A 25,791-nucleotide genomic window follows, 5' to 3' on the forward strand; every position below is an offset into this window, starting at 1 on the left:
CAGAAAGAAATATTACTTTTCACGAGAACAATATTAATATTTGTTTATATGACCAGCTCTAGAATAGAGAATAAATTCAAATTCACTAACAAATCTTTTGATGTTTATCTGTTCTGTGCCGTATGTTTAAATTAGAAAACAGCATAAATAAATGCCATAATAAGCAATTGCAATGTTCCACAAATAATAATCCATTACCATCCATGTCCAAACACAGCAAGACCTGGACAATATTCAAGCTTGGATTGACAAGTGGCAAGTAACATTCACACCACACAAGTGCCAGTCAATGACCATCTCCAACAAGAGAGTATCTAACCATCGCTCCTTGATGTTCAATGACATCACCATCGTTGAATCCCCCACTATCAACATCCTGGGGGTTACCATTGACCAGAAACTGAACTGGACTAGCCATATAAATACTGTGGCTACAAGAGCAGGTTAGAGGCTAGGAATCCTGCAGCGAGTAACTTACCTCCTGACTCCCCAACTCCACCATCCACAAGGCACAAATCAGGAGTGTGATGGAATACCCTCCGCTTGCCTAGGTGAATGCAGCTCCACTCCACAACACTCATGAAGCTTGATGCCATCCAGGACAAAGCAGCCCACTTGATTGGCACCTCACCCACAAACATTCACTCCCTCCACCACTGATGCACAGTGGCAGCAGTGTGTACCATCTACAAGATGCACTGCAAGAACTCATCAAGGCTCCTTAGACAGCACCTTCCAAACCCACGATCACTACCATCTAGAAGGACAAGGGCAGCAGCCACATGGGAACACCACAACCTGCAAGTTCCCCTCCAAGTCACTCACCATCCTGCCTTTGAAATATATCGCTGTTCCTTCACTGTCACTGGGTCAAAATCCTGTACTCCCTTCATAACAGTACTGTGGGTGTACCTACACCACATGGACTGCAGCGGTTCAAGAAGGCAGCTCACCACCACCTTCTCAAGAGCAATTAGGATGGCCATATATAATTGCAGCAAAAGTTCCTTACTCTTGTACTGCACCCTTCTCCCACAACCACCCCACCCCAACCTCCTTGCAATAAAGGCTAATATACCATTTACTTTCCTAATTGCTTGCTGTAAGCACATATACAGGTATCCACATACAACTTGCATTTACATTGTATTTTTAAGAAAAAGCCACAAAGGAGCATTAACAAGCAAAATTTGACATTTTAAAGAAGGAAGAGAAGTAGAAAGACTTATGGAGAGAACTTCAGAGCTTAGAGCCGAGACACCTGACAGCATAGCTGCTTTTGGTGGGGCGATTAAAGTTGGGGATGCTAGAGGCCAGAATTAGAGGAGCAGAGGGATCTCAGAGGGCTGTGGGACTGGACGAGGTTACAGAAAGCGATGTGCCATGAAGGGATTGAAAACAAGGATGAGAATTTTAAAATTGACGTGTTGCTGGACTGGCTACCACTCCAGGCCAGTGAACACAGTGGTGATGTGTGAATGGGATTGTTTGCAGGCTAGGATACGGACAGCAGGTTTTGGAATGAGCTCGACATATGGATGGTGGAAGATGGGAGACCAGCCAGTAGAGCATTGGAATTGTCAAGTCTAGAGGTAACAGATCCATGAATGAGGCTTTCAGTGTGTGAGTTCATTGTGTTCAAATGGCCTCACCCCCTCCCTTTCTCGGTACCCTCCTCTAGCTCAACAACCCCCCAAGAACTTCATTTCTGGGCTCTTGTGCAACTCAATTTCCATCATTAGTGGCTTTGCTTCAGAAATTTTGGTCATAAACTCTGGGATTCTCTTCCTACACCTCTTGATTACCCATATATCAGCAGACATGGGAGATGTCATCAATCCTTAGTCACCTCCTTTCATGCAGTGCGAACTGCTAAGTGTGAGGAGCATACCACGGTCACATTATACATTTTTGTGCAACACCAATAAAAGGAGCACTCTGTATTCAAATCTCCTATGTTCCATGTTTTCCTCCTTTAAGTTGTTTGCTTTTAAATAGCAGCAGCAGCATCCCTTTAACTGCTGCTGCTGCACAGTATATCCTAATACCCACATATGCAGACAGCTGCAGGCCACTGACCTAATTTGAACAGATAGCTTTTCAGGGCATATTTAAATGAAGGATTCCTCAAAATCCCATTCAGTTAGCTCCTGAAAGATGTGCCAAACAAACGCAACAGATCATGTTGACTTAGCAACAAATCTGGAAAATTGGCACCCTCAAACTTTCAGTTATAATTAGATCCAACCACTTCATATTTTAGATCCTTGCAATTATTTCAAAATATTCAATCTTTCTTTTGTTTCCACTTATCATTCTGGTCTTTGTTCCTTTCCAGTATTTACATATTATTTAAGTGGGCCCAGATTTGTTTGAATCAAAGTATTTCTGTTTTATCCTTAAACGCTAATCCCTCAAGATTAATGGTACCTATAAATAAATGGCTCTACTGCTCTTTGAAAAGTGAATAAAGAGACTTTCAGGCTGTCACACCTTTTAGAATTCAGCTTATCCTTTCATGTTAAATCTTCATCTTGGGCACTACTTTCTCACTTCTTCTGAATTCTAATTCATCTTCTCACACATTTGCTATGCACATGCTTAAGCTTTGGAAGTAATTTTGTGAATTAAAGTATATATTGCTTTGCAAGAAATTACAGTCAGCATTACTGCATATGTGACCTCCCCCCAACTACTTCATAGAATTCAATATTTCCACTGTCCCAGGTTATTAAAGTGAGGCCACCATGATTTTACAAGAAACAGAAATTTGAATGGACTCATGTGAGCCTTCACTTGCAGTTGGGACGTTTGAACTTGACAAGGTGATTTTCAATTTGTGCTTGTATTGGGCATGTGGTGGACAGAATGTCCACCCTGTCTAACCGATGGCAATGATGGGATGCAAAATCAATTTCCATGTCATTTTTAACCTGTAATTTAGCATGTTCCTGGCACTCTGCAATCAGGACCTCTTGCCTACTCTTTCCTGCTTTCCTGTTATCCAACATCTTTTCAAACTAGTTTGAGATGCTGGCACCAAGTAGGCCAAAAAAACTACGCAGAGCTCTTGACCCTGCTGGTCTTTATTCATTCATGGGCTGTGGGTATCGTTGGTTAGGCCAGCATTTATTGCCCATCCCCAATTGCCCTTCAGAGGTGTCTGGAGTCACATGTAGGCCAGACCAAGTAAGGACAGCAGATTTCCCTCCCTAAAGGATATTAGTGAACCCATTGGGCTTTCACAGCAATCACTTCATGATCATCAGAATTGTAATTCCAGATTTTTATTGAATTCAAATTTCACCATGGTGGATTTTGAACCCAGATCCCCAGGGCATTACCCTGGGTTTCAAGATTACTCACCCAGTGATGATACCATTATACCACCACCTTCCCTTTTCACTAAGGATGTTATCTGTACCCCAGGTTATTGAAATACCCACAGTTACCACATTAGGATTCCCCTTCTCTTTTACACACCCCACACCGCACCCCCCCACCCCACCCTGTGCAAAAACTCCTGTGCCAAGAGGCTGTCGTCTGCCTGTCTTTCCGACAATCTTTATCCTTATCCTCACAGATAGCAAGTAGGATCAGCTTCTGTGGTTCCTTGTTCTCTATCTCACCTGGGTTGTCTCTTACTCCGTTTACAATTAGTCACACTCCAAACCTACACTTCTTTACGAGGTGTAACTGAGTTCCGCAGCAAACAGCCTAGAAACTGCTCCCCTCCCTCATGTATCAGAGAATCTCCAACTCGCACTCCAACTTAACGATTCTGAGTCAGAAAAAATAGAGAGAATGAGTCAATTGAGTGAGGCAGCAGGTATGTCCAATCAGGACAGCCTCACTCTACACAACTTCCCACTTACTGCAGTGCGGACACACCACCTACTTTGCAATATCTTAGTCTAAAATATTAATAATCTTTCTATCCAGTTTTTAGCTGTATTTTTTTTCTATCTTTTTGACATACAGCTTGCACATAACAGCAAACAAAATGTTTAAATATTTACTGTCTCAAGATTCTACTACAAGTTTTGGAGGCAAAAATAAAAGCTACAAATCCGTTCCCTGCTGCACTGACTCCCCATTTGCACCAAATTTCTGACTTTAACACTCTGTTAACACTACACTCTTTTCACAACCACGTTGTGTGAACGGTCCCACTGTTGAAGTTGAAATCAGAAACTCGATACGTAGACTGTTGTATGGCCTGCATGCCATTGTAATGTAAAGATGCTCTGCCGAGCAAAGGCTAACATGGGACTGGAGAACAACATCGCCCACGGTATGATGTATAGAGTCACATGGTAATAGACTCATAGAACAGTCTAGAAGCAGCCTACCTGCATGGCAGCAGCATGATGTGAACTGGGACCTGGACATGTTAAAGATTAACAATAAATGGTTCACGTTTAAACATACAAGTCTCAAGGTCTCATCACTGAGACATCAAACAAATCCATAATGCAACATAGACAATCAAACCTAAGCTATAGCAGTTTATGGGATGGTGCAGCAGTTGAAATGATTCAGCTAGCTGCTTCATGCTCAGATCATGGGCAGAATTTTATGGACCCCCACTGGTGGGTTTGAAAATGAGGGGGGACCTGTAAAATTCTGCGGGTGTCTTTCCCACAGCCAACCCATCTGCCCCTGGCTTGTCTGTAATTTTATGGGGGGTGGGCAAGGCCTAGGGTGCCCTGCCCACCCTTGCCCCAATTTACATCCTTAAATGGCAAATTAACGGCCACTTAAGGCCACTTCCCACCCAGTCAAAATTTTTAAGCTGGTGGGAGGAGATAAGGGACGAGTGGGGTGGGGGGAGGGTGACAGGGAGGTCTGGCAGGTCACCCTGCTTGGGCGTTGGGCATGAAGTGGGGTGCCATCTCATGGGCTACTTTTGGCAATCAGGCACCCCCTGAGGTCCGAGATTCTCTCTACCCCCCTCCCCCTAAATTCGGCCTTAGCAGATTCAAAAGTGGCCTGGGACATCATTTCATCATTAACTCTGCAGGGGCAATATCGGTGGTCGTGTGTGGCATAGTCCTATAGCTGAAAAGGAAACGTGATAATCTATTTGCAATAGAGTCTCAATCCGGTTTTTTCATTTTGGACTTAAAGGTCTGGGCTGCCCTCTCAGAGTGGATACAGGGTGGGATACCGAGGTTTTAACATGTGTTATGTCATTGAGATTTGTAAATCTTTGGAATTGTCCGCTGGTGAATGCCGGTCCGTTATCAGACACTATTAACTCTGGTAACCCGTGTATTGCAAAACTCTGACGCAATCTGTCTATGGTGGCAGCAGATGTGGGTGATCTCACCTCGTATATATTTATCCACTTGGAGTGAGCATCTACAACCAAGAGGAACGTTGTGCCTAAAAAAAGGCCCCATGTAGTCAAAGTGGAGGCAGACCCATGGCCTTCCTGGGAGGCAATGGAGCCGAAGGGGGCAATTTCTGTACCTGTTGGCACTGTATGCAACTCTTGACTAAGTTTTCAATTTCTGTATCCATCCCTGGGCACCATAAGTAGCTGCGCGCCAACATTTTCATTCTAGAGCGGGTGAGCAGCCAGGGTGAGCACCGTGCAATTCAGTCAATAATGGCTTTCTTCCTCTCTGAGGCATGATGACTCCTGCTCCCCACAGCAAATGCCATCCTGGCAGGTGAGCTCATATCTCCTATTAAAATAGGGCTTAATTTAATCAGACTTTGACCTGTTAGACCAAGCCTTTAACACTTGTTCCCTTACGAGGGACAAAACTGGACTGAGGTCTGTCCACTCTCGTATTTGTTTGGCATGTACTGGTGACAAACCCAGAAAGCTTAATAGCAAGACAAGTTCTTGAGCACATTGTTCATGTTGCTGTCCTTTAGAGGTAATTGGCTCAGTGCGCGGCATTTGCAACCTGACTTCCCGATCGGTGAATAAAAGGATGTTCATAAGCAGCTGGAATCAGTGCCCACCTTTGGATGCATGCAGAGGGAATTGGGGGATTGCCTTATCTTCCCTGAACAGGCTTAGTAGTGGCTTGTGGTCAGATACAATGGTAAAGTGGTGTCCATGGATGTATTGGTGGAACTTCTTAATGCCAAACATAATGGATAAGCCTTCTTTCTCTATTTGTGAGTATCTTCATTCTGCAACACTGAGCGTTCTTGAGAGCTAACCAATGGGCCACTTGGAGCCGTCCATCATCCGGTGGGAGAGCACTGTCCCTACTCCATAAGGGGATGCATCGCAGGTCAAAATGAATTCTTTCTTTGGGTTGAAATGTACAACTGTACCAATGAATGTAGCAACTGCTTTACTGTCATAAAAGCCTGTTGTTGTGGAGCTTGTCAAATCCACCTGTGGTTTTTCTTGAGCAAACCATATAACGGAGCCAGTACTGTTGACAGATTTGGGAGAAAATGGCCATAATAGTTAATCATTCCCAAGAAGGACTTGAGTTCTGTGGTGTTTTTTGGTGCTGATGCCTCACAAATAGCTCTCACCTTGTCTTCTACCAGGTGAAGGCCCTACGAGTAGACCCTATAACCCAGGTAAACCACTTCTTTTGCTTGGAAGATACATTTTTATCTTTTCAAACGTACTCTGGCTTGTGAGAAATGCTTTAACACCTCTTCCAGGTTAGCCAGGTGTTCTTCATCAGTTAGCCCTGTTACTAGGACATCAAGATAAACCACAACATGGGGCAAACCTTGAAGTAAATTTTCCATCGTCCATTGGCAAATGGCATAAGCTGATGAGATTCCGAAGGGTAACCTGGTATATTGGCATAACTCCCTATGTGTGTTGACAAACACAAAATCCCGAGAGGCCTTTTCTAGCTTGACTTGCTGGTAAGCGTGGTTCATGTCAGGCTTCGTATATGCAGTTCCCCCTGCCAGCTTGGAGTACAATTCATCAATTTTCAGTATAGGATGCTGTCAAGTCTGGCCACTTTGTTAATGGTCAACTTGTAGTCCCCGCATATTCACACACTCTGGTCAGGCTTTAGTACTGGAACTGTGGGTACTGCCCAGTCAGAAAATTGTACAGGTTGTAGGACTCCCAACCTTTCCAGTCTGCCTCATTCAACATTAACTGTTTCTCACGATGCATAGGCCCCGCCTTCATGAATTTGGGGACTGTCCCAGGATCCACGTGGATTTTAGTTTGCAGCCCCTGGATCTTCCCGAGCTCTTCCCTGAAGACAGAGGAATATTTCTGTAATGAGTCTTGCAGATCTTTCACTCTGAGTTGAAAAATCTCGGCCCACTCCAACTTTATTTCTTTAAGCCAGTTCCGACCAAGTAGACGTGGACCCTCCCCTCCTACCACTATCAGGGCTATTAACAGGGTTCATTAACAAACTGGTTTCCATACTATACTGGAACCTTGCATATACCTCTTCCTCATGTGTCCTTATCAGTATATGTCTTTAATTTAACATCTGAATTTTCCAGATTTAGTGAGTGGTCTCCTCCATTCAGATATTTGAACGTATGTTCCCCTATAACTGTCGTGGATGTCCCTGTATCCACCTCCATTAAGATGGGTTGACTTACACTGTCAAGTAGATTGGCTCTGTTTTACCCATTTTTAAGTTGCGTAGTGAGTAAATATCCAACTCTGTTTTTTCTGGTCCCTCTATTATGTGGATTTCATGATTTCTACTTTTTGCTTAAAGTTTTGTCTTAATCTGTCTTTACAATATTGCATAATGTGCCCATTGCAATATCAGTAGAAACACTTGATTCCTTTAAATTGTCGTTTGCTTGCAGGCTTTCTGGTTCCATTTCTGCTGTAATTATTGTGGGATTTCCCGTTAAACCATTGCTTTTTGCTGGTCTGTTATAGTGGCTGTTTCCAGCCTTTCCGCGGAGCCCTGTGCTACCACACCATTTCTAGCTGGTGCTTCCCTCCCGACACGAAGGACGGTGCCCGTTTGTGCTCCCTGGATTGCTTCTGAATCCCTGACTGCGTCTCCATTGCCAGCGCCAGCTCCAGCGCCTTGCTGAAGTCTAAATTCGTTTCTGACAACACCCTTTTTTGAATGGCGTCTTCATTAATCCCACATACTAATCGGTAAATATGTTGTAATTGACATCCTGACTCACAGTGCTCTGTCCGTTGTTTTGAGGCTGCTACACAGCAAACGACTGTCTCTCCAGGGGTGCGACACCTCAAATTGAATTTAAAACGCTGCATTGTTACCGAGGGTTTCGGCTGAAAGTGGCTTTTCACAAGATTTATCAACTCATCAAAGCTCTTGGAATCTGGGGCGTTGGGTGCTGTTAGACTATGAATTAGGCCGTATGTTTTACTGCCACACATCGATAAAAGGATCGGTCACCTCTTCTCCTCCCCGATATGTCATTGGCCAAAAAGAAGAATGCGAGGAGTTCAATATAATGTGACCTGGTCATGTTATGTGGTGGTCCAATCAAACAGTTCGATAGGGCCAAACTGTGGAATACTAGAGAGAGATAACCTCAACAACTACGATGAAAGCTGTGCTCACAATCACCTTGCAAGGTACGGTTGATTTACTTCGGTTGAATTTCCTCATCTTTCTTTGGTGTCGTCAACTGGTTGTGTTATGCGTCGTCACCAGTTGTTATGCTCCTTCTGTCGGGTCACTTTGCTCGCGAACGTGGTTGCACACCTATCTACTGGTGAGTGAGTTGGTAAACAATTTATTGCAGACGCAGAGACCAATGTAAGGTGAAGCACATGCTGTTTATTATCAGAAGTAACAGAGCACTAACACAATGTGTGCTTCTCAAACAGGTCCTATTCTAAACTGCTGATTAACATTGTAACCTGCGCCACACAACAGTTGGGTAATAGAATCACATGGTCAATCTGCTCACATTCTCTTAAGGGTGTATTGCACCTCAGATTACCACATATATCTTACCATTACTGGCATCCATTTGGAGAGTGAAGAGGAATTAAAAATAATCGCTTAATTCTATCCACTCCCAATTGAGTGCAATCAATCAAAGGGCGATCAACTGCACTCTTGAAGTCCAAGAATGTCAACTACAAAGGTGGCAATCCCAGCACGAGATTACCAAAATTATTCTAATGCAGCTGATACCAGGAAAATTGCAAGGTCACCATTGAGGCTATTTGGGTCATAAAGTCTCAGGATGAGTTTATGCTGGGTTTTCGCCGAAGTATGAAATTCAACTTTTTCCTCAAAGTCACTTGCTGAAAAATATTCCATGCTCCTGTCAAAAACATCTATCAAATGATACTTCTCAATTTATGCCCTCCTGTAATGGATTCACCAATCAGAGGAAACCATTTTTCACTATTTATCTTCTCAAGGTCTTTCATAATTTTGACAACTACTGAGTAGAATCACTTTTTATGTTCTTGTCAAAATAGCCTCAAAGTGTGAGCCTTTCTTGATAATTATGATCCACGTGTAATATGATTTAGTGAATCTTCACCAAAGCCTTTCCATGGCTAACATCTTTCCTGTAATGTGGTATCCAGAACTGGATGCAATAATACAACTGTGGAGTAACTAGTATTGTATAACTTCAACATCATTTCCTTGCATCTAAGAACCTAGGATCCTCTATGTCTTTCTATGATCTCTTCAATCTGCACTTATACATTTAAAAGCCTTAGGGGTAATCTTGACTTTGTGTAACATGGGTAATGGCAAATCAGCAGCCCATATTTTACCTCTTGTTTTTAATTTCCATCGACTCCATACTGGCAGAATTGGATGTACAGCCACCTCTGTGTTATATCTGCTACATTTCTAGGACTAAAAGCAAAAAAACTGCAGATGCTGGAAATCCAAAACAAAAACAAAAATAAAAATACCTGGAAAAAACTCAGCAGGTCTCACAGCATCTGCAGAGAGGAACACAGTTAACGTTTCAAGTCCGTATGACTCTTCAACAGAACTAAGTAAAAATAGAAGAGAGGTGAAATATAAGCTGGTTTAAGGGGGGGTGGGACAAGTAGAGCTGGATAGAGGGCCAGTGATAGGTGGAGATAACCAAAAGATGTCACAGACAAAAGGACAAAGAGGTGTTGAAGGTGGTGATATTATCTAAGGAATGTACTAATAGGTGACAATAAGGGTAGAAAGCAGGACGAGCAATGTACAGATAGCCCTAGTGGGGGTGGGGTGGGGGGAAGGGATTGAAATAGGCTAAAAGATAGAGATAAAACAATGGATGGAAATACATTTAAAAATAATGGAAATAGGTGGGAAAAGAAAAATCTATATAAACTATTGCGAAAAAGGGGGATCGGAAAGGGGGTTGGATGGAGGAGAGAGTTCATGATCTAAAATTGTTGAACTCAATATTCATTCCGGAAGGCAGTAAAGTGCCTAGTCGGAAGATGAGGTGCTGTTCCTTCAGTTTGCGTTGAGCTTCACTGGAACATTGCAGCAGGCCAAGGACAGACATGTGGACATGAGAGCAGGGTGGAGTGTTGAAATGGCAAGCGACAGGGAGGTCTGGGTAATGCTAGCAGACAAATCGAAGGTGTTCTGCAAAGCGGTCACCCAGTCTGCGTTTGGTATCTCCAATGTAGAGGAAACTGCATTGGGAGCAGCGAATGCAGTAGACTAAATTGAAGGAAGTGCAAGTGAAATGCTGCTTCACTTGAAAATAGTGTTTGGGCCCTTGGACGGTGAGGAAAGGGGAAGTAAAGGGGCAGGTGTTGCACCTTCTGCAGTTACATGGGAAGGTGCCTGTGGGAGGGGTTTGAGGAGTAGGGGGTGATGGAGGAGTGGACCAGGGTGTCCCGGAGGGAACGATCCCTGCGGAATGCTGCTGGGGGTGGTGGGGGGGTGGTGAAGGAAGATGTGTTTGGTGGTGGCATCATGCTGGAGTTGGTGGAAATGGTGGAGGATGATCTTTCGAATGCGGAGGCTGGTGGGGTGATAAGTGAGGACAAGGGGGATCCTATCATGATTCTGGGAGGGAGAGGAAGGTGTGAGGGCAGATGCGTGGGAGATGGGCCGGACATGGTTAAGGTCCCTGTCAACCACCGTGGGTTGAAAACCTCGGTTAAGGAAGAAAGAGGACATGTCAGAGGAACTGTTTTTGAAAGTGGCATCATCAGAAGAGATGTGATAGAGGCGAAGGAACTGAGAGAATGGGATGGAATCCTTACAGGAAGCGGGGAGTCTTGATACTGAATCAGAGCCACTGTTTAGTTTATTAATAACTTTTTAATCTGAATTTTACAGACATGATTGCTCGGAGGACAAAATGTGGCAAGTCTACAGGTGAGGGAAAAGTTGGATCTGGAAGGGAAACTTTGCGTTTAAGGTCAAAAGGTGCTGCAACTGTGGAAGAGGCTGTAAGTAACATTAGATTTTATTCACCAGCTGGGACTTTTCTTCATAAAACATGAATACAAATGTCCACTTCCTCAATCGCAGCAGTTCCAGTGAAAACTAGAACTTAAGTTCAAGTTTAAATTAGGTCACTTGCTTTTCCATTTTCTCTGTGATATGATTTTTTTAACACAGCAAAACATCCCAAGGTTCTTCAAAGGAAAGATTATCAAATGAAATCTGACACAAAATCATGTAAGGTGATGTTAGAACTGGTGACCAAAAGCTTGGTCAAGGAAACAGGTTTTAAGGAACGTTTTTTTTTTAATTCATTCTGGGCGTGTGGTCTCCGCTGCCTGGGCCAGCATTTATTGCCCATCCCTAGTTGCTCTTGAGAAGGTGGTGGTGAGCCTCTTAATGAAAGAGAGAGAGAGAGAGGTGGAAAAGTTTAGAGAGGGATTCCAGAGCTTAGGGCCCAGGTAGCTAAGGTAGGGCCCACCAATAGTGGAGTGAAGAAAATTGAGGATTCAGAAGAGGGGAGAATTATTGATTTCCAGTGGGGTTGCAAGGTTGGAGGATGCATGCTCGGAGGGATGTGTCCATGGGATGGATTTGAAACCAAGGATGAGGATCTTAAAATCCAAGTCTGTGAGCAATTGTAGATCAGCAAGCACAGGGTGATGGGTGAACTGGACTTGGTGAGAGTTAGGAGGCAGGCAGCAGAATTTTAGGTGAGCGGAGGTTGACAGAGAGTGCAAGGTGGGAGGCAGGCCAGTTAAGGATTGGAATATTCAAGTCTAGAGATACTAATCGGATAAAGGTTTCAGCAGCAGGTGAGCTAAGGCAGGGATAGACTTGGGCAATGTTACAGAAATGAAAGGTGGGCATTGTAATGAAGAGGATTGGGGCCAAATTCTCACTTCAGGGTCATTCGGATGCTGAAGCTGTGAATCGTCTGCTTCAGTTTCACACTGTGGCCAGCAGGGAGGGTAGAATTGGTGGTTAAGGAATGGAGTTTGTGTTAGGGGCAGAAGGCAAAGGCTTGGCCTTCCCAATATATCGTTGAAAGAAATGTCTATTCATCCAATACTGGATGTCGAGCAAACAGAGGTTGTGGTAAGAGCTGGGTGTCGTCAGTATATTTGTGGAACATGGCAGCATGTGGATGAGAAATAGAAGGAGGGACTCCCAAGGGAGTGGGAAGAGAAACCATTGCAAATGATTCTCTAGTTACGACTGGGTAGATAGGAGTGGAATCAGGTGAGCAGGGGTTCAGATATACAAGTGAGTTATACACTATTTTAAAAATGAGTTGCATAAAAAGTTGCATAAACAATGGGTTGGATTTTAGGGTTTCCAGTGGGAGAAGGGAGGCGGAACTGAACGTGTGTGGTCAGCTTGCTCCCATCTCCGCCATTTCAGTACGTCAGTTCAGGTGGGAATGCTGGCAAATTAGCCGCTGGCTGCTGGAAATGTCAGCCAATTAGAACGCAGGGTGGCTCCACGCCCCATTCGGCATCAGTGGGAGAGGAGTTAGACTGTGCACCAGGAGTCAATTCCGGCCACCAATTTAAATACTCCATCCACCCTCCGCACCTCCCCCACCCACCCCCCCCACCCCACCCCCTTCTCTCTCTCTTTCTCCTTAATTGTAATGTCAGCCTATAAAAACTGAAAAAATGAATTCTACTAACAGCCAAATTCAGCTGCTATATGCAGCCATGACCCTGTTTGCTGACCTTTCCATCTGCACTTGTGCTGCCTGGTTATACCTGGCTGAACTCACTCACAGCGTTTTTCCTGTGCGACTATTGGAAAATGGAGTGGGCAGAAAAAAAAAATGACAGTCCATTGGCTTTCTTAACAAGTTCAATAGTTTGTTTCTTGTTTTGTTTTTGAAAGAATGAACAGGCTTCTGATTTTGGAACCCTCTCACCTTCCATATTATTGGAGATGGGCAGGATGATGTCAGATGGCCAAGCCGATGCTGTAACAACTGTTTTATATAAGACCGGGGCAGGGGGTGGCCTGCCTAATTTGAGGCTTGTAAAGGCCAGCTCTGTATCTTCTATTTTAGATTTTGTGATGAATAAATTGGGAACTGCTGTATTTGTTAATGTTTAATGGAGCAAATTCCCACTCCCAGGGTCATGGCATGTTTGCAATAGGCTTCATGCAATTCTTTTCAGTAATACTCTAGGGTGAATGTTCGAGTCCTGTGCTGGCAGTGAAGTGGTGAGACAGTAATACTGCGAGCTTTTCACTTGCATGAATCAGCAAAACCCAAAACTGTTACAGCTCCCAAGATAGCTTCATGAACAGAGCAGGTTTCTGGCCTGGATTGAACCTGCACCTAGAAAGTTGCCCAAAAAGGGGCATAAAAGTCAGAGTTAGCAACATAGCATTAAATGGTTGCTTGCAGGGAACTTTTCTTTTCAGCCTGTAAGGCTGTAAGGATCAAAAGAAGCGGGTGTCTAAGAAAATGTGCAGCCAGGAAATGAAGGCTTGGATTTTCACTGTGATGGAAAGGGTCTTTGGCTTATAGAAAATGGCACCAGAGGCCCGAATCCGGAAGTCCTGAACCCGGTGCCCACAATTTTCACTGGGGGTGAACCGGGGGAGGGTTGTAGTTTGCACATCTGTGCTCCACAGAGGCAGCTGCACATGTTAATGTGCAGGTGCCTTCAGTCAGATCCAATTTTTACTAGAGGGCTGTCCAAAATATGACCTTTGGGCTTTAGACCTTTCAAGAGAAGGTCTAAATCTGCCAGAGTTATTTGGAGAGGTAGGGTACCCTTTTGGATAGGTCCAAGGACACATCTGGAAGAGAAATGGTGCCCTTTGGCAGAGATAAGATGTCCTTTGGGAGAGATCAAGTGCCCTTTGGGATTGTTAAAATTAGATATAAATGTGTGTAAAAAGTTGATAAATTCATTGGAACTGTCAAGCTGATTGGAAGAGTTAAGCTGTCAAGAGAACAGTAAATTTGTTGAGGAAACTGTCAAGCTATCAAAATATTTAAATCTCCTGACCTTTAAATTTTTGAAAAACTGCAAATTGAAAAGAAAATCCGTGCCTGCTATTTCACTCTATCTGTTCACATAAGCATGAGGGTTGTCATTATAGGATTTGTACTGCATGGCTGATTTCACAACCTATCATTATTACAGTGAGGTGACTGTCAGTTCACAGTTTGCTTGACAGCTCCAAGTGTTTATGAAGTCTTTGAATTAGGGCTATGAATACAAATGCTTGTTTTTACAAAAGATAAAGTAGTTGAAGGGAGTTAAATTTAGTGAAATGGTTTTAATCTATTGGGGTTCTTTTTAAATAGTAAATTCACCAATAGACACTTAAGAGCTTTATTTCATTTAATCTCAGCAAGGGTCCTGAGGTGTGCCCATGGTGGATACTGGGTGAGTTGGTATGGAGGGTGTAAAGACAAAGGATGGTATTGGGGGGTATTGGTTGGAATAAGGGCTATAAAGAGCCATGGATGGTGAGTGAAGGTTCTTTGTTTGGCATGGAGTGTATAAGGGGCCATTGGGTTGCGTGGAGGGGCATTGGTTAGCATGGAGGGTGTGAGAGGTCATGGGGCTCAGTGGAGGGCCTGGGTTGGAATGGAGTTTATGTGGGATCCAGTTCTTTGCCAGCCAGCTGAATTGACTCTGTTCTCAGTCCGTGAGGACCTTGATTTCAGGCATTTCTCCACTAGTCTGTGACCTCCCCCTTTTGTTGTGTGCCAGCTTGTCCTGCATGAATACAGATGGAGAGATAATAAGCAGGGCACCTGTCAGGCCAGGTGATGTGTGCCTGGCGTGTGTGGATGGTCAATGGTTCCATGGATGGGCTGAGGACCATAAAAATGTGTGTGAGAGAGTGAATGGTGATGGCCCTTAAACTGGTGGTGAATGAGATCCCTGTTGATGTGTGATGGGTTTATGAGTGTATGAGTTGAGAGTGATGACAAGAGTGACTTATCCTGGCGGAATAGAGGAGATCGTTCACCCTCTTTCAGCACTGGGTGGCTGTCCTCTTTTGCAGGGCGTTGGCACTGACCATCACTGCCACCACCTCCCATGCTGGATTTGTCACTTTGCATGCTAGTCTTTGCCCAGATCAGGGGTAGAAGACATCACAGTGGGCTTCCACTGTGTCCAAAAGGTGCCCCAGGGACACATCACTGAATTGGGGGCTGCAGTCTCCTTGCCTTTCGGGGCCATGTCTCCTGTGCAGCAGTCCTGGGCTGGAAGCGCTGAGGAACGTATTCGCTGCTGAACTTGAAATATGGTGCCCAGTGTGAGGAAGCGGTGACGTCGTGCCGGGTGAATCAGAGGCTGCTCGCCAGCGAAACGGTATGTTTTCCGGGAATGCACGATTAAGGAGGTGGGATTGGGGTGATACGGCCTGAAAAGCTGCCATTGTGGCCGACACTAAGACGTCCTTTTTCCTGCCCGCTACTGCACTTAGTGCAAATCTGGGGCGATTCCAGCCTCAGTAAAGCTGAAGAGATGGGGAATACTGCTCAGTGTATGCATGAGACAGTAGACAAATGGAGCACGCAGCACTTGTTTCCCCCACTTTGTTGGTTGTCGAGCTAGTGCTATATGAGCTACTGCTAGGTGTCTTGTCCTTTGTACCTATCCACAGCACCATCCCAGTGGTCAGCAGCATGCTTACAAAAAGGTACCACCAAGTCTCAGGCCACAACGAACCATTACAGCCTGTCTCTATACACAACTTGCATAGTAGTTGCAAGCACCCTTACAGCAGAGGGCACAGTTTAACACCTGCTTCCCTGTTGACCCAGGCTACCAGGAGACGGGTTCCTATGGTCATTGCTGGTTAGGTTTTTTATGGAAATGGTTGATGACATCTTGGCAGGTGCAGTCAAATAGGCAATGTTGGCTTCTAATCACCCTGACATACCTTCCTTCATCCAGTGCCATGTAAAGCATGGATGCTATGATTCTGGATGATTTTGTAGAACCTTCCAGCAGTACAGCTAGTCACATCTCATTGTGATAGCACAAGGGCTCCACTGGCAAAATCTTCCTTGTGAAGAAAACTATCCATCAACACAATATTTGAGATTTTTCACCTTCCCCTGCAGAGATACCAGCTGGAAGACCTGGAGTGCCTCTCAAATAGCCTGATGTGTATGATATCCCTCTGGAGCTTCTCCTCCTCCTCCGAGCATATCAGTATGAAGGATCTCCATTGGCAAACCCTCTAGTGCTAAATTATGGAGCTTGAGGAGAAAAAAGTAATCATAACTCCCATAGACAAACAAAAGCCCGAGTTCTGGCAGTTAAAATAAACATAATGGGAAGGCTTTTAAAAGGTCTAAAATAGCTGGAAAACCTGTGGGCCTTTAAGGTGAGGCCTACTCCAGACTTTGTTCCTGACAGGTTTTCATGGATATGTTGGGGACCTTTTCCTGAAATTTCCACAAGTGCCTCCGGATCTCCTCCGGAGGTTCACTGAAAACTCAAAGAAATGCTCTCAATGGCTGTTACACTGTTTATCTGGCACTTCTGCCAAATTTGCTCTATGGTGGTCAGCGTATTCATCAGTAGGAAAAAGGCACACTGTCCTTCCCCACCCCTTTTTAAGTACACAGACAGCCCCCACATATACTTCAGGCAGGATTTGTGTGTGACAGGAAACAGCCATCACTCCCCTTGAAACTGATGGCCCCCTGGAGACTGAGGCAAATCCTGTCAAATTACTGCTACTGCCTCACTTGTGGATGTAAACAGGTGAATAGACCAGAACTGGCTTCACTGTTGTCTTCAGGGTTAATGTACATCAGGTAGCAGAGCTGGTCAAGGTTTTCTTGGATAAATATCATCTTACATCACTGTGCTTCACCATATGTCCCCCAGCAATAGAAAAATAAGATGATGTAACACTAAGGGCTGAATTTTCTTCTCCCGATGGAGGTGCGAATTGAGTCGTGAAATGCTGAGCTTTTTTTTTTGCTTCCTCTGCCTTCTCAACCCCACATCATTTTTGTGTGGCCTTTTCATGGGTCAGCAAGGCCTTGGGTGCTAAACACACTTGCACCTCTTCTGATGTTGGGGTCCCCATTATGAGAACGTCAGGAAAATTGCATTTCCTCCTGCGTACAATTTTCATGTGCTGTGCAAGTTTGGGAGGCCCTAAGAAATCACACCTCCTTGGAGAGTTTGTCACCACTGGGGCAAGTCTGCTGAGGAGATGGGAACATTCTGAAAAGCAAATGCAAAATGTTTTGACACCTTCAAATGTCACTATTTGATACTGTATTGAGATGTAGATGTATTTATAATGTTGTGTCATAGGGATATATCCTGAAAAGGTAAGTTGACTGTTAGATTGACCATCATTATGTAAGTGTTGCATGTGTTACAGTACTTTTTCAATTGAAGAAAGTGCCATGATGCATGAAAAATATTTTTTAATATGTCTTGTCATGTTTTGTGCTGTGAATTAAATCAACTGACCTGGCTTTGATAAAAACTGCTTTTGAAAGTTGAAAAAAGAACCTGTACCTGCTCCTCTCCATTAACTGACAAGCACTCTGCTTTGAAATGGAGATGGGACACCATGCTTTTCTGTCAGTTTCAGGGACTATAGCTGGAAGCTTGTGTTATGATAGCTATGGCTATTATGAATGTTTGCCTAAGTTTCAAAAGCTAATAATAGCCTCAGCTCAGCAGATAGTCTATTAACCCAAGAATAACTGGCACTTTAAATAAGCTATACTAACAGAATATGCATTTAATGTGATTTCTTATTTGTTTATAAACCTAAAAGTCACTTAAAGGATTACAGTTTATTTTACATTGGAATAAGTTTTTTTCTCTTTCGAGTATCGATGATAGTGGGTTTGAATTCAGGATCTTAATAGATTGTTACATATTTAACTTTTTCCAGTGATTTTAAAATAATTCAACTGCCATTGCATGCCTCCTGAGCACTGTACATAGTGGATACTGGGTGAGTGACCATGGAGGGTAAATGGGGGGTGCATGGAAGTGGCATGGAGATATCATGGAGTTGGCATGAATGATCTTTGGGGGAAGGGAATGGATGGGAGGGTTGGGGAGGTGAGGGCTGAGATTTGGCGGCTTTTAAACAATGTTGAGAGCTGGGTGATGTATTGGAGAACCAAGGAGAGCCTTCTAAATGGCCCACCTCCATGGCCATACTTCTCACGCACTCCATCATGACTTGCAAAATGCACTGTGAATCTTACGCCTTGTGTGAAAAGACAAAATTCCTGGGCAAAGTCACATATCAATCGGGTGTGCATTTCGGAAAGTGCAAAAGTGCGCAGGTTAGGTTTCCCCGAGTACACAGGAAAATCTGACCCCAATGTGCTTTGTGGTTTCAAAAGGAATCCATTCATTTTCTTGATTTTGGAAAGAATCAAGGTTTCTATTTCTTTAGCCAACAGAGTTTGAAGAACGAGCAACTAAAAAGGTGGATGATTTACTGGAAAGTTACATGGGCATCAGAGACACAGAGTTAGGTGAGTCTTCTACTAAATAAAATGAGTTTACCAAATGCATGAAACTGATTATTTTTATTGTGGACTTCTCATTGGAAAAAGTTTGTTTGAAGATCTGGAGAAAATAGTTTTGCTGATAATGACCTGGGTGAGAGGCCGACCTCTGGGTTCCGGCACTTTGTCAAAACTATGAGGAAATGACTAAAGTGAAAAACAGCCCTCATCATTAGCAAACACTATTTTCTCCAGATCTTCGAATTAATTCCCAAATTGTTGGCAGGATAATGATTTCTTTACTGGTAAATAACAAGAGGCCGTCAAAATTCTTTCTGAAATCCATTCATTGCAAATATCAATCAAATTGCAATTGGATATTGTTCTCAACAAAACTGAATGTCGTCTATTTCTAAAAAAAATAAGTGCCAGCCATTCGCTGGTTTATTCCTTGGCCACACCTTGACCAATTAGTCAAGCTGCCTGGTTTAAATTTCAAAATAAAAGCTTGGCATTTAACTGTTAGTAACCATCAACTGGTGCATTCTCCATGGCAACATCTCTACCAATCAGAGTCCATTTTCCATCTAATCAGTACTCTCTTCTCATACAGTATAAATTGTTGTTCCCTTTACATTTGGCATGGTTGTAAATTGTCCTGAAAAGTGCAAGACCAAAAGCTTTGACAAAAAATGTCTCTCTTTTTTCAGCTATGCTCAAGTTCTGTACTACCAAACGATTATTTAAAATGACAGAAAATCTCCTTCCATGGTTATACTTTACTCTGCCTCTTACATAGGCAGTCCTTTCTCCCGGGAACCAGTGCAAAGCAATTTACAGCTCCTTTTTCCCTTATCCATCCGAATAATTTCTAATCCTCAAACCGAAATTTACAGATCTCCCTGGAGATCCCACCCTCTAGATAAAGTTAGGCGAATCTTCCAGTTATGTTTAAACCGTCACAACGTTGATATCTTCAATCTGAGTACAAGTTTCGACTAATGGTTTTGTGTGCTGAACAATAGAGACTTTGTTGCTTCTGTCTCTCTCTCTCGGATTCTTGCAGACTGACCATGTTTGTGAAGTTCAGTGACTAGGAAAACCTACAACCCGATCTTACAATGGCTTCCTATGGATTCTTACCGTCTCAAAGCCCATCTCCATGGCAATGTGAATAATATGGGCCTTGTATCCAGGTGGAAATAATAATTAGCTATCCCGTAGACCCCCAAATTAATTTATCTTGTAATTAAATAGACATTTTAAAGTATAATTATTTACAAAACCTAACATTCCCAACATCTCCATGGAACCTGGAGGCTAATGCCTGAATTTTTGCTCCTGGGACAGGGTGCAGACCTAATCCAGGAAAAATATCCCCAGAAGTTCAGATGTTTGGTCCGAGGGGACTGCTGAAAATGGGCATTGTGGTAGGTGAGCCCGGAAAGAGATTGGAGGATGCTGGGTGAGGAGGCAGTCTGGGTGAAAGACCGGCCTCCAGACTCCAACACTTTGTCAAAGCTATGAAAAGAATGAATAAAGCCTGCCAGCCCTCACCACTTACACCCTCTCACCTCCCAAACCTTCCCCATGCCCCATCCATGCCAACGCATGTCACCTCATGCCCCTTCCCTCCCCATGTCTCCTCATACCTGCCATGCCAACCTGCCCCCCACAAACCTCCATGGTTCTTTATAGCTCTAATGTCAACTTATGCCCCTCTATTCACCCCCATGGCCCTTTATAGTCCATTTGCCAACTTAGTGCCAACTCATGTCAACCTCTGTCCCCTTCACCATACTTTGCCCTTACACCCAACATTCCAACTCACCCAGTATCCACCATGGGCTGACCTCAAAGGCCATGCTGAGATTAAATAAAGTTCTTAAGTGTCTATTTATGAATTCACAAAAAAGGACTCTAATTGATAAAAACCTATTCACTACTTTTAACTTCCTTTAATCCCTTATAAAAACAAGCATTTCTATTCACAGCCCCTCTTCAAAGAGTTTAGAACCACTTGGAGCTGTCAATCAAACTGCGAACTGACAGGCACCCCACTGTGATAATGAAAGGTTGTGAAATCAATCATGCAGCACAAATCCTAGAATGGTAGCCCTATGCTTAAGTCAACAGGTAGAGTGAAATAGCAAGAAATGTTTTTTTTAAACTGCAGACAATTTTTTCAAGTATCTAAAGGGCAGGAGATCTAAATCTCTTGACAGCTTGACAGTTCTCTTGACAGATCTCTGACAGTTCCAATGAGTTTATGCACATTCATGTTTACTTTTAACAATCCCAAAGAGCACCTGACCTCTCCCAGAGGTCACTTGACCTCTCCCAAAGGTGTCCCCGGACTGTATCCAACATTTCCAAAGAACTCTGGCAGGTAAAGACCTTTTCCTACCATGTCTAAAGTGTAAAAGTCATGTTATGGGAATCCCATTGATGAAAATCAGATCTGACTGAGGCAGCTGCACTTTAACATGCGCAGTTGTCTCCGTGAACCACAGATGTGCAACTAAGAACCTGCTCCCATTCCTTCCCTGTGAAAATGGCAGGGGCTGGTGTCAGAGGCAGGACTTCTGGACTTGTGCTGCCATTTTTGCTAAGATGAAGAGCCTCTGCGTCTGGTGAAAATTCAAGCTTAACAGTCTATCTACCATCAGCAGAACTGCCCGGGCCATTGTTTCCACGTGTGAATATCTTGCCTCTTCTTCTCAGTAAAACAACCTGGGCCTCCCTTTAACATCGAACAATCAAACCACTCAGGTTTGTTATTAGCAGAATGCAGAACAGGTCACATGACCCCTTTCATTCTTCCATTTTACCTTAACTTAAAGAGACAACCTCAAAATATAACAAAATGAGAGATAGCAATCTTATAAACTGCATATCTGTAATAATGTAGAAGATGTGCCATAGAGTTAGCAAGATATTTACTGGAAGGGATTGCAGTTTGCTGGCTGTGTGTGATAGAAATAACAATATGCCATGTTTTTTGTTCTTTTAAGAGACCAATAAATCTTCCAGATCATTCACATTTGTCCATTTTCCAGCCCTCAGTTATATTCAGATGCTTTTCTTTCATCCAGTGTCTCAAGTTACAGAATGCTGCTCTGCAGAAAAGTCTTCCTTTATAAGGCAGATATTCTACCGAGCATATATATCAGCTTTGACTGAGAGCACAGTAATTTAGATCACTGCCCTTTGGCTCCTGAGCTTGGAGTCCGATGTCCAATTAAAGCAAATGGAAACTCGCTATTCATTGTGACAGCTGTTGACAAGGGTTCTAAGGGAAGCTCCTTTGGGAAATTCAGCTTAATTGCCTGATTCCAATTGTACTTCTTATGGACATTGTCAAACTATGGAAGAAAGGAACAATAATCCTAACTGATAAAAAGCAAACACAGCATAATTTCCCATGGCTGAGCATGCTCAACTTCTTAACTTGACCCAACAATCTGATGATTAGTTATTCTCTACCAGGGGTGCAGTTATAAAATAAATTTTGTACATCCATTACCCATGCTATCCACCTGACATTCACCGCTGACAATCAAAACAAAAGTATACAGATGTTTCATTGCGGTGTTTGGTGTTTTTTCAATCACTAGGCCAGAATGTATCCCCTTCAATGACAAGATTATAATGTGTTGTATTCTGAGCTAAGTGAGAGCAGCATTTGGTCACCATTCTTGTTAGTTTTCCTGTATCTCCCATGGAATGTGTTAACTCAATGCTGCCTGTGGGCAACAGGTTGATGTGGGGAATGACCTGGTGCTTTTTTATTGATTTGTTCTTGGGATGTGAGCGATTCAGCCAAGATTGTGTTTATTGTCCAGCCTTCTTTGGCCCAAGGAGCTGCTGATGTGTCTTCTCCTTGAAGTGCAGCTGCACCTGTGGTAATGATGCTCCAGTAATGGTGTTAGATAGGGATTCCAGGCTTTTAGTCCAACGATCATGAAGAAATGGTAACATACATCCTAATTCAGAGATTAGAGAGTCTTGTGACGAAAGCAAAGTTGTTTTAATGGAAGATCTTAATTTTCATTTGGACTGGGAAGAGCAGAGTAGCCCAAGTCAGAAAAGGGGTGAATTCCTTGAGTTTATTCAAGACAGTTATCTAGAGCAATAGGTTCTAGAAGCAATAAGAGGACAGGCCATAGCAGATTTAGTAACGAGTAACGAACCAGCATTAATTATATTCTAACAGTAAACGTACATTTATCTGACAATGATGATAATAAGCACAATTTCAATGTTAGTTTTGAATCGAAGAAACTTAACACTGTTACTAAGATTCTAGAATTTGGTGAACTTTGATGGGATGAGACGGTAAACTGGTCAAATCTGTTATCGGGTTAAACTCCTGATGAACAATGGGAAAATATTCAAAAAAGAAGTTAGCTTAATGCACAACCACTATACTCCTCTGAGGGAAAAGAGATCTAACGACCAAATAAAGGAGCCATGGTTAAATAAAGAGGTGGCAGCTAGCGTAAAACTGAAGGAAACAACATATATAAGTTCAAATAACTGGGAGAGGTATAAGGAACAGCAAAGAAAGATATGGAGGGTAGTTGGAACTGCAAAAAAAGGAACACACAAAGAAACTTGCAAGTGATGTTCCCTGTAAGCTGTGTGGCAACTCAGGAGGTGCTGCTCAGTCTGCTCGCAAGCTGTGTCTGCTTTAAGACACTGCTCAGCTGTGCAAAAGGGGTTAAAAGTAAAGTCACTGGAACGAACAGGCAGCATACAGTGAAAAAAAATTAGAGGGGAAATTGCTTCAGAGGGTTATCAGTTCAACGCAGAATCACAGAAATTCAACAGCCCATCATGTCTGCATGGGCTCTCCAAATCAGCATTATGACCTAGTGCCATTGCCCTGCCTATTCCCAGCAGCCCTGCACGAGGTTTCTATTCAGATAATCACCTAATTCCCTCTTGAATGCCACAACTGAACCTGCCTCCACCACACTTCCAGGCGGTGCATTCCAAACCCGAGCCACTCGCTGTGTGAAAAGGTTTTTTCCCACTTCACACTTGCTTCTTTTGCAAATCACTTTAAATCTGTGCCCCCTCGTTCTCGATCCTTTTACAAAAGAGAACAGCTTCTCCCTATCTACTCTGTCCAGCCCCCCTCATGATTTTGAACGTCTCTATCAAATCTCCTCTTAGCCTTCTTCTCTCCAAGGAGAACAATCCCAACCTCTCCAAAGTATCTTCGTAATTGAAACAAAATGTTTTCAATTTTATTAGGAGATAATGGGAAAACCTTTCCCCCTGTTGGCTGGGTGGGGGAGGAGGGGGGTTGGCGGTGAGTGCAGGAGCAGGCGCGGTCAGGTGTGCCCCAAATCGGGGGAGTGCCGCCATTTTAGCTGGGCGGGCCAATTAAGGCTCACCCAGCGTGACAGCCACGCGATTGGGGGTGGGGGGGTGGGGGGTGGGGGATTCCCTCAGCTGGGAGTGCTAAGTGCTGCCTCAGGGCGATCGGTTCCAAATTTAAAAATGTTCAAGAAACGATAGCAACCTTTCCCTGATATGTCCCCTCGTGTGACACGGTCACGAGTTGGGAGATGGGAGATGTCCACCACTTTTACTGAAAGCTTTATTAAATATTTAAAAACCCTCTTGAAACCTCATCCCGCCCGTGGATGAATTTTTGTGCTTTTCCTTAAGCTCGCCAGGGCTCCCAGCCTGCCCCCTAGCCCTAAGGTTGGACGGGCAGGTCCGTTAATGAGCTTAGTTACTTTTTAAACGGCCTCAATGGGTTGTCGACAGGTCGGCGGGCACACAGCTGACTCGGGTGTGCCCCTGTCGACCTGCAAAATGGAAATGACGCGGGGTGACATTGGGAGTTCCACCCGACGTCAACCCGCGTCATTTTACTCGTCGGCGAGTGGGCCCCGCCCCTTCCCGCCGACCGGAAGATCCTCCTCAATGAACACCTATCCCTAATGTGAATTCAAAACAACCGGGGAAAATGAAAATAAGGAAAACGGCGGATTTATCGAATAATTATACTTCGGACAGGAATTTACAGTCCCCTGCCGGTGGGTTTGCAGACAGAAGACCCTGCTACCCTCCTGATGCCACCGATTTGTCTGTAATTACACAGGGGAAAGGCATCCTGACCCAAATTGAGGCCCTTAAATGGCCAGGCGGGTGGCCACTTCCCACCCAGTCTCATTTTGAGGCCGGGTGGGAGAGGTTCAAAGGCAGAGGGAGCTGAATAGGTCACCCTGCTTGGGCCTTGAGTGAGAAGGGGTGATGCTTCCCTCAAGGGCCTCCTTTCCACATAGGGTGTCCTACTCTAAGGTCTGACACCACCGCCCCCCCGCCCTTGCTGGTTCAGTCTCTCCCCTTGGCTTCTCAATTAAGACTCCCCCTCCCTTCTCCATACTCCCCACTCCCTGTTGGCCTCACCCCCCCTCAGCATGAGTCCACCTGCACTGACCTGGTCCTGGACTCTGGGACTTAGAATCTGGGGATTCTACCACTGGGTTCCTGGGGTCACAGAGCTGCCGGTCAATCAGACTGGTCAGCAGCTCTCTAAGGCTGGACTTCAACTCAAGTGAGGGACAGAAACAGATTCAACAGTGACTTTCGAAAGGTAATTGGATAAACACTTGAAGGGACAAAAATGACAGGATAATAAATTACATTAATTGGATAGCTCAACCAAAGAGGCAGCACAGGCTTCCTCCTGTGTTGTGTCACTCTCTATATGATTCTATACCAGTTAGAATAATAAATTAAAGAAAGCCCAATGAGGCATACTGACATCTTCTGTCTGGTTCATTGCTGGCTAATGCACAGAGAAAAACCCAGACAGTTTTCTGACAGCCAATAATGTCCTGGATCTGGATTTCCAGCATCCGCAGTTTTTTGTTTTTATCTCAATGTCGTGTTGACTCCTGATCCATACTTTACCAAGTTAGGAATCATAGGTCTTCGAATTCCTTTGATCCATGT

At 43.9% G+C, this 25,791-nt stretch overlaps 1 protein-coding gene across 1 annotated transcript in view; it reads left to right on the top strand.

Annotated features, from left to right (window-relative positions):
* LOC121287633 (PDZ domain-containing protein GIPC3-like) overlaps positions 1–25,791 on the top strand; it is a 74,156-nt gene that overhangs the window by 45,311 nt on the left and 3,054 nt on the right. The window contains exons 4-5 of the mRNA XM_041205566.1: positions 11,232–11,344; positions 18,759–18,840. Of these exons, the coding sequence (XP_041061500.1) occupies positions 11,232–11,344; positions 18,759–18,840 (195 nt within the window). The remainder of the gene's footprint in view (positions 1–11,231; positions 11,345–18,758; positions 18,841–25,791) is intronic.

This window comes from Carcharodon carcharias, chromosome 14, assembly GCF_017639515.1.
Source record: "Carcharodon carcharias isolate sCarCar2 chromosome 14, sCarCar2.pri, whole genome shotgun sequence".
NCBI classification, from domain to species: domain Eukaryota; kingdom Metazoa; phylum Chordata; class Chondrichthyes; order Lamniformes; family Lamnidae; genus Carcharodon; species Carcharodon carcharias.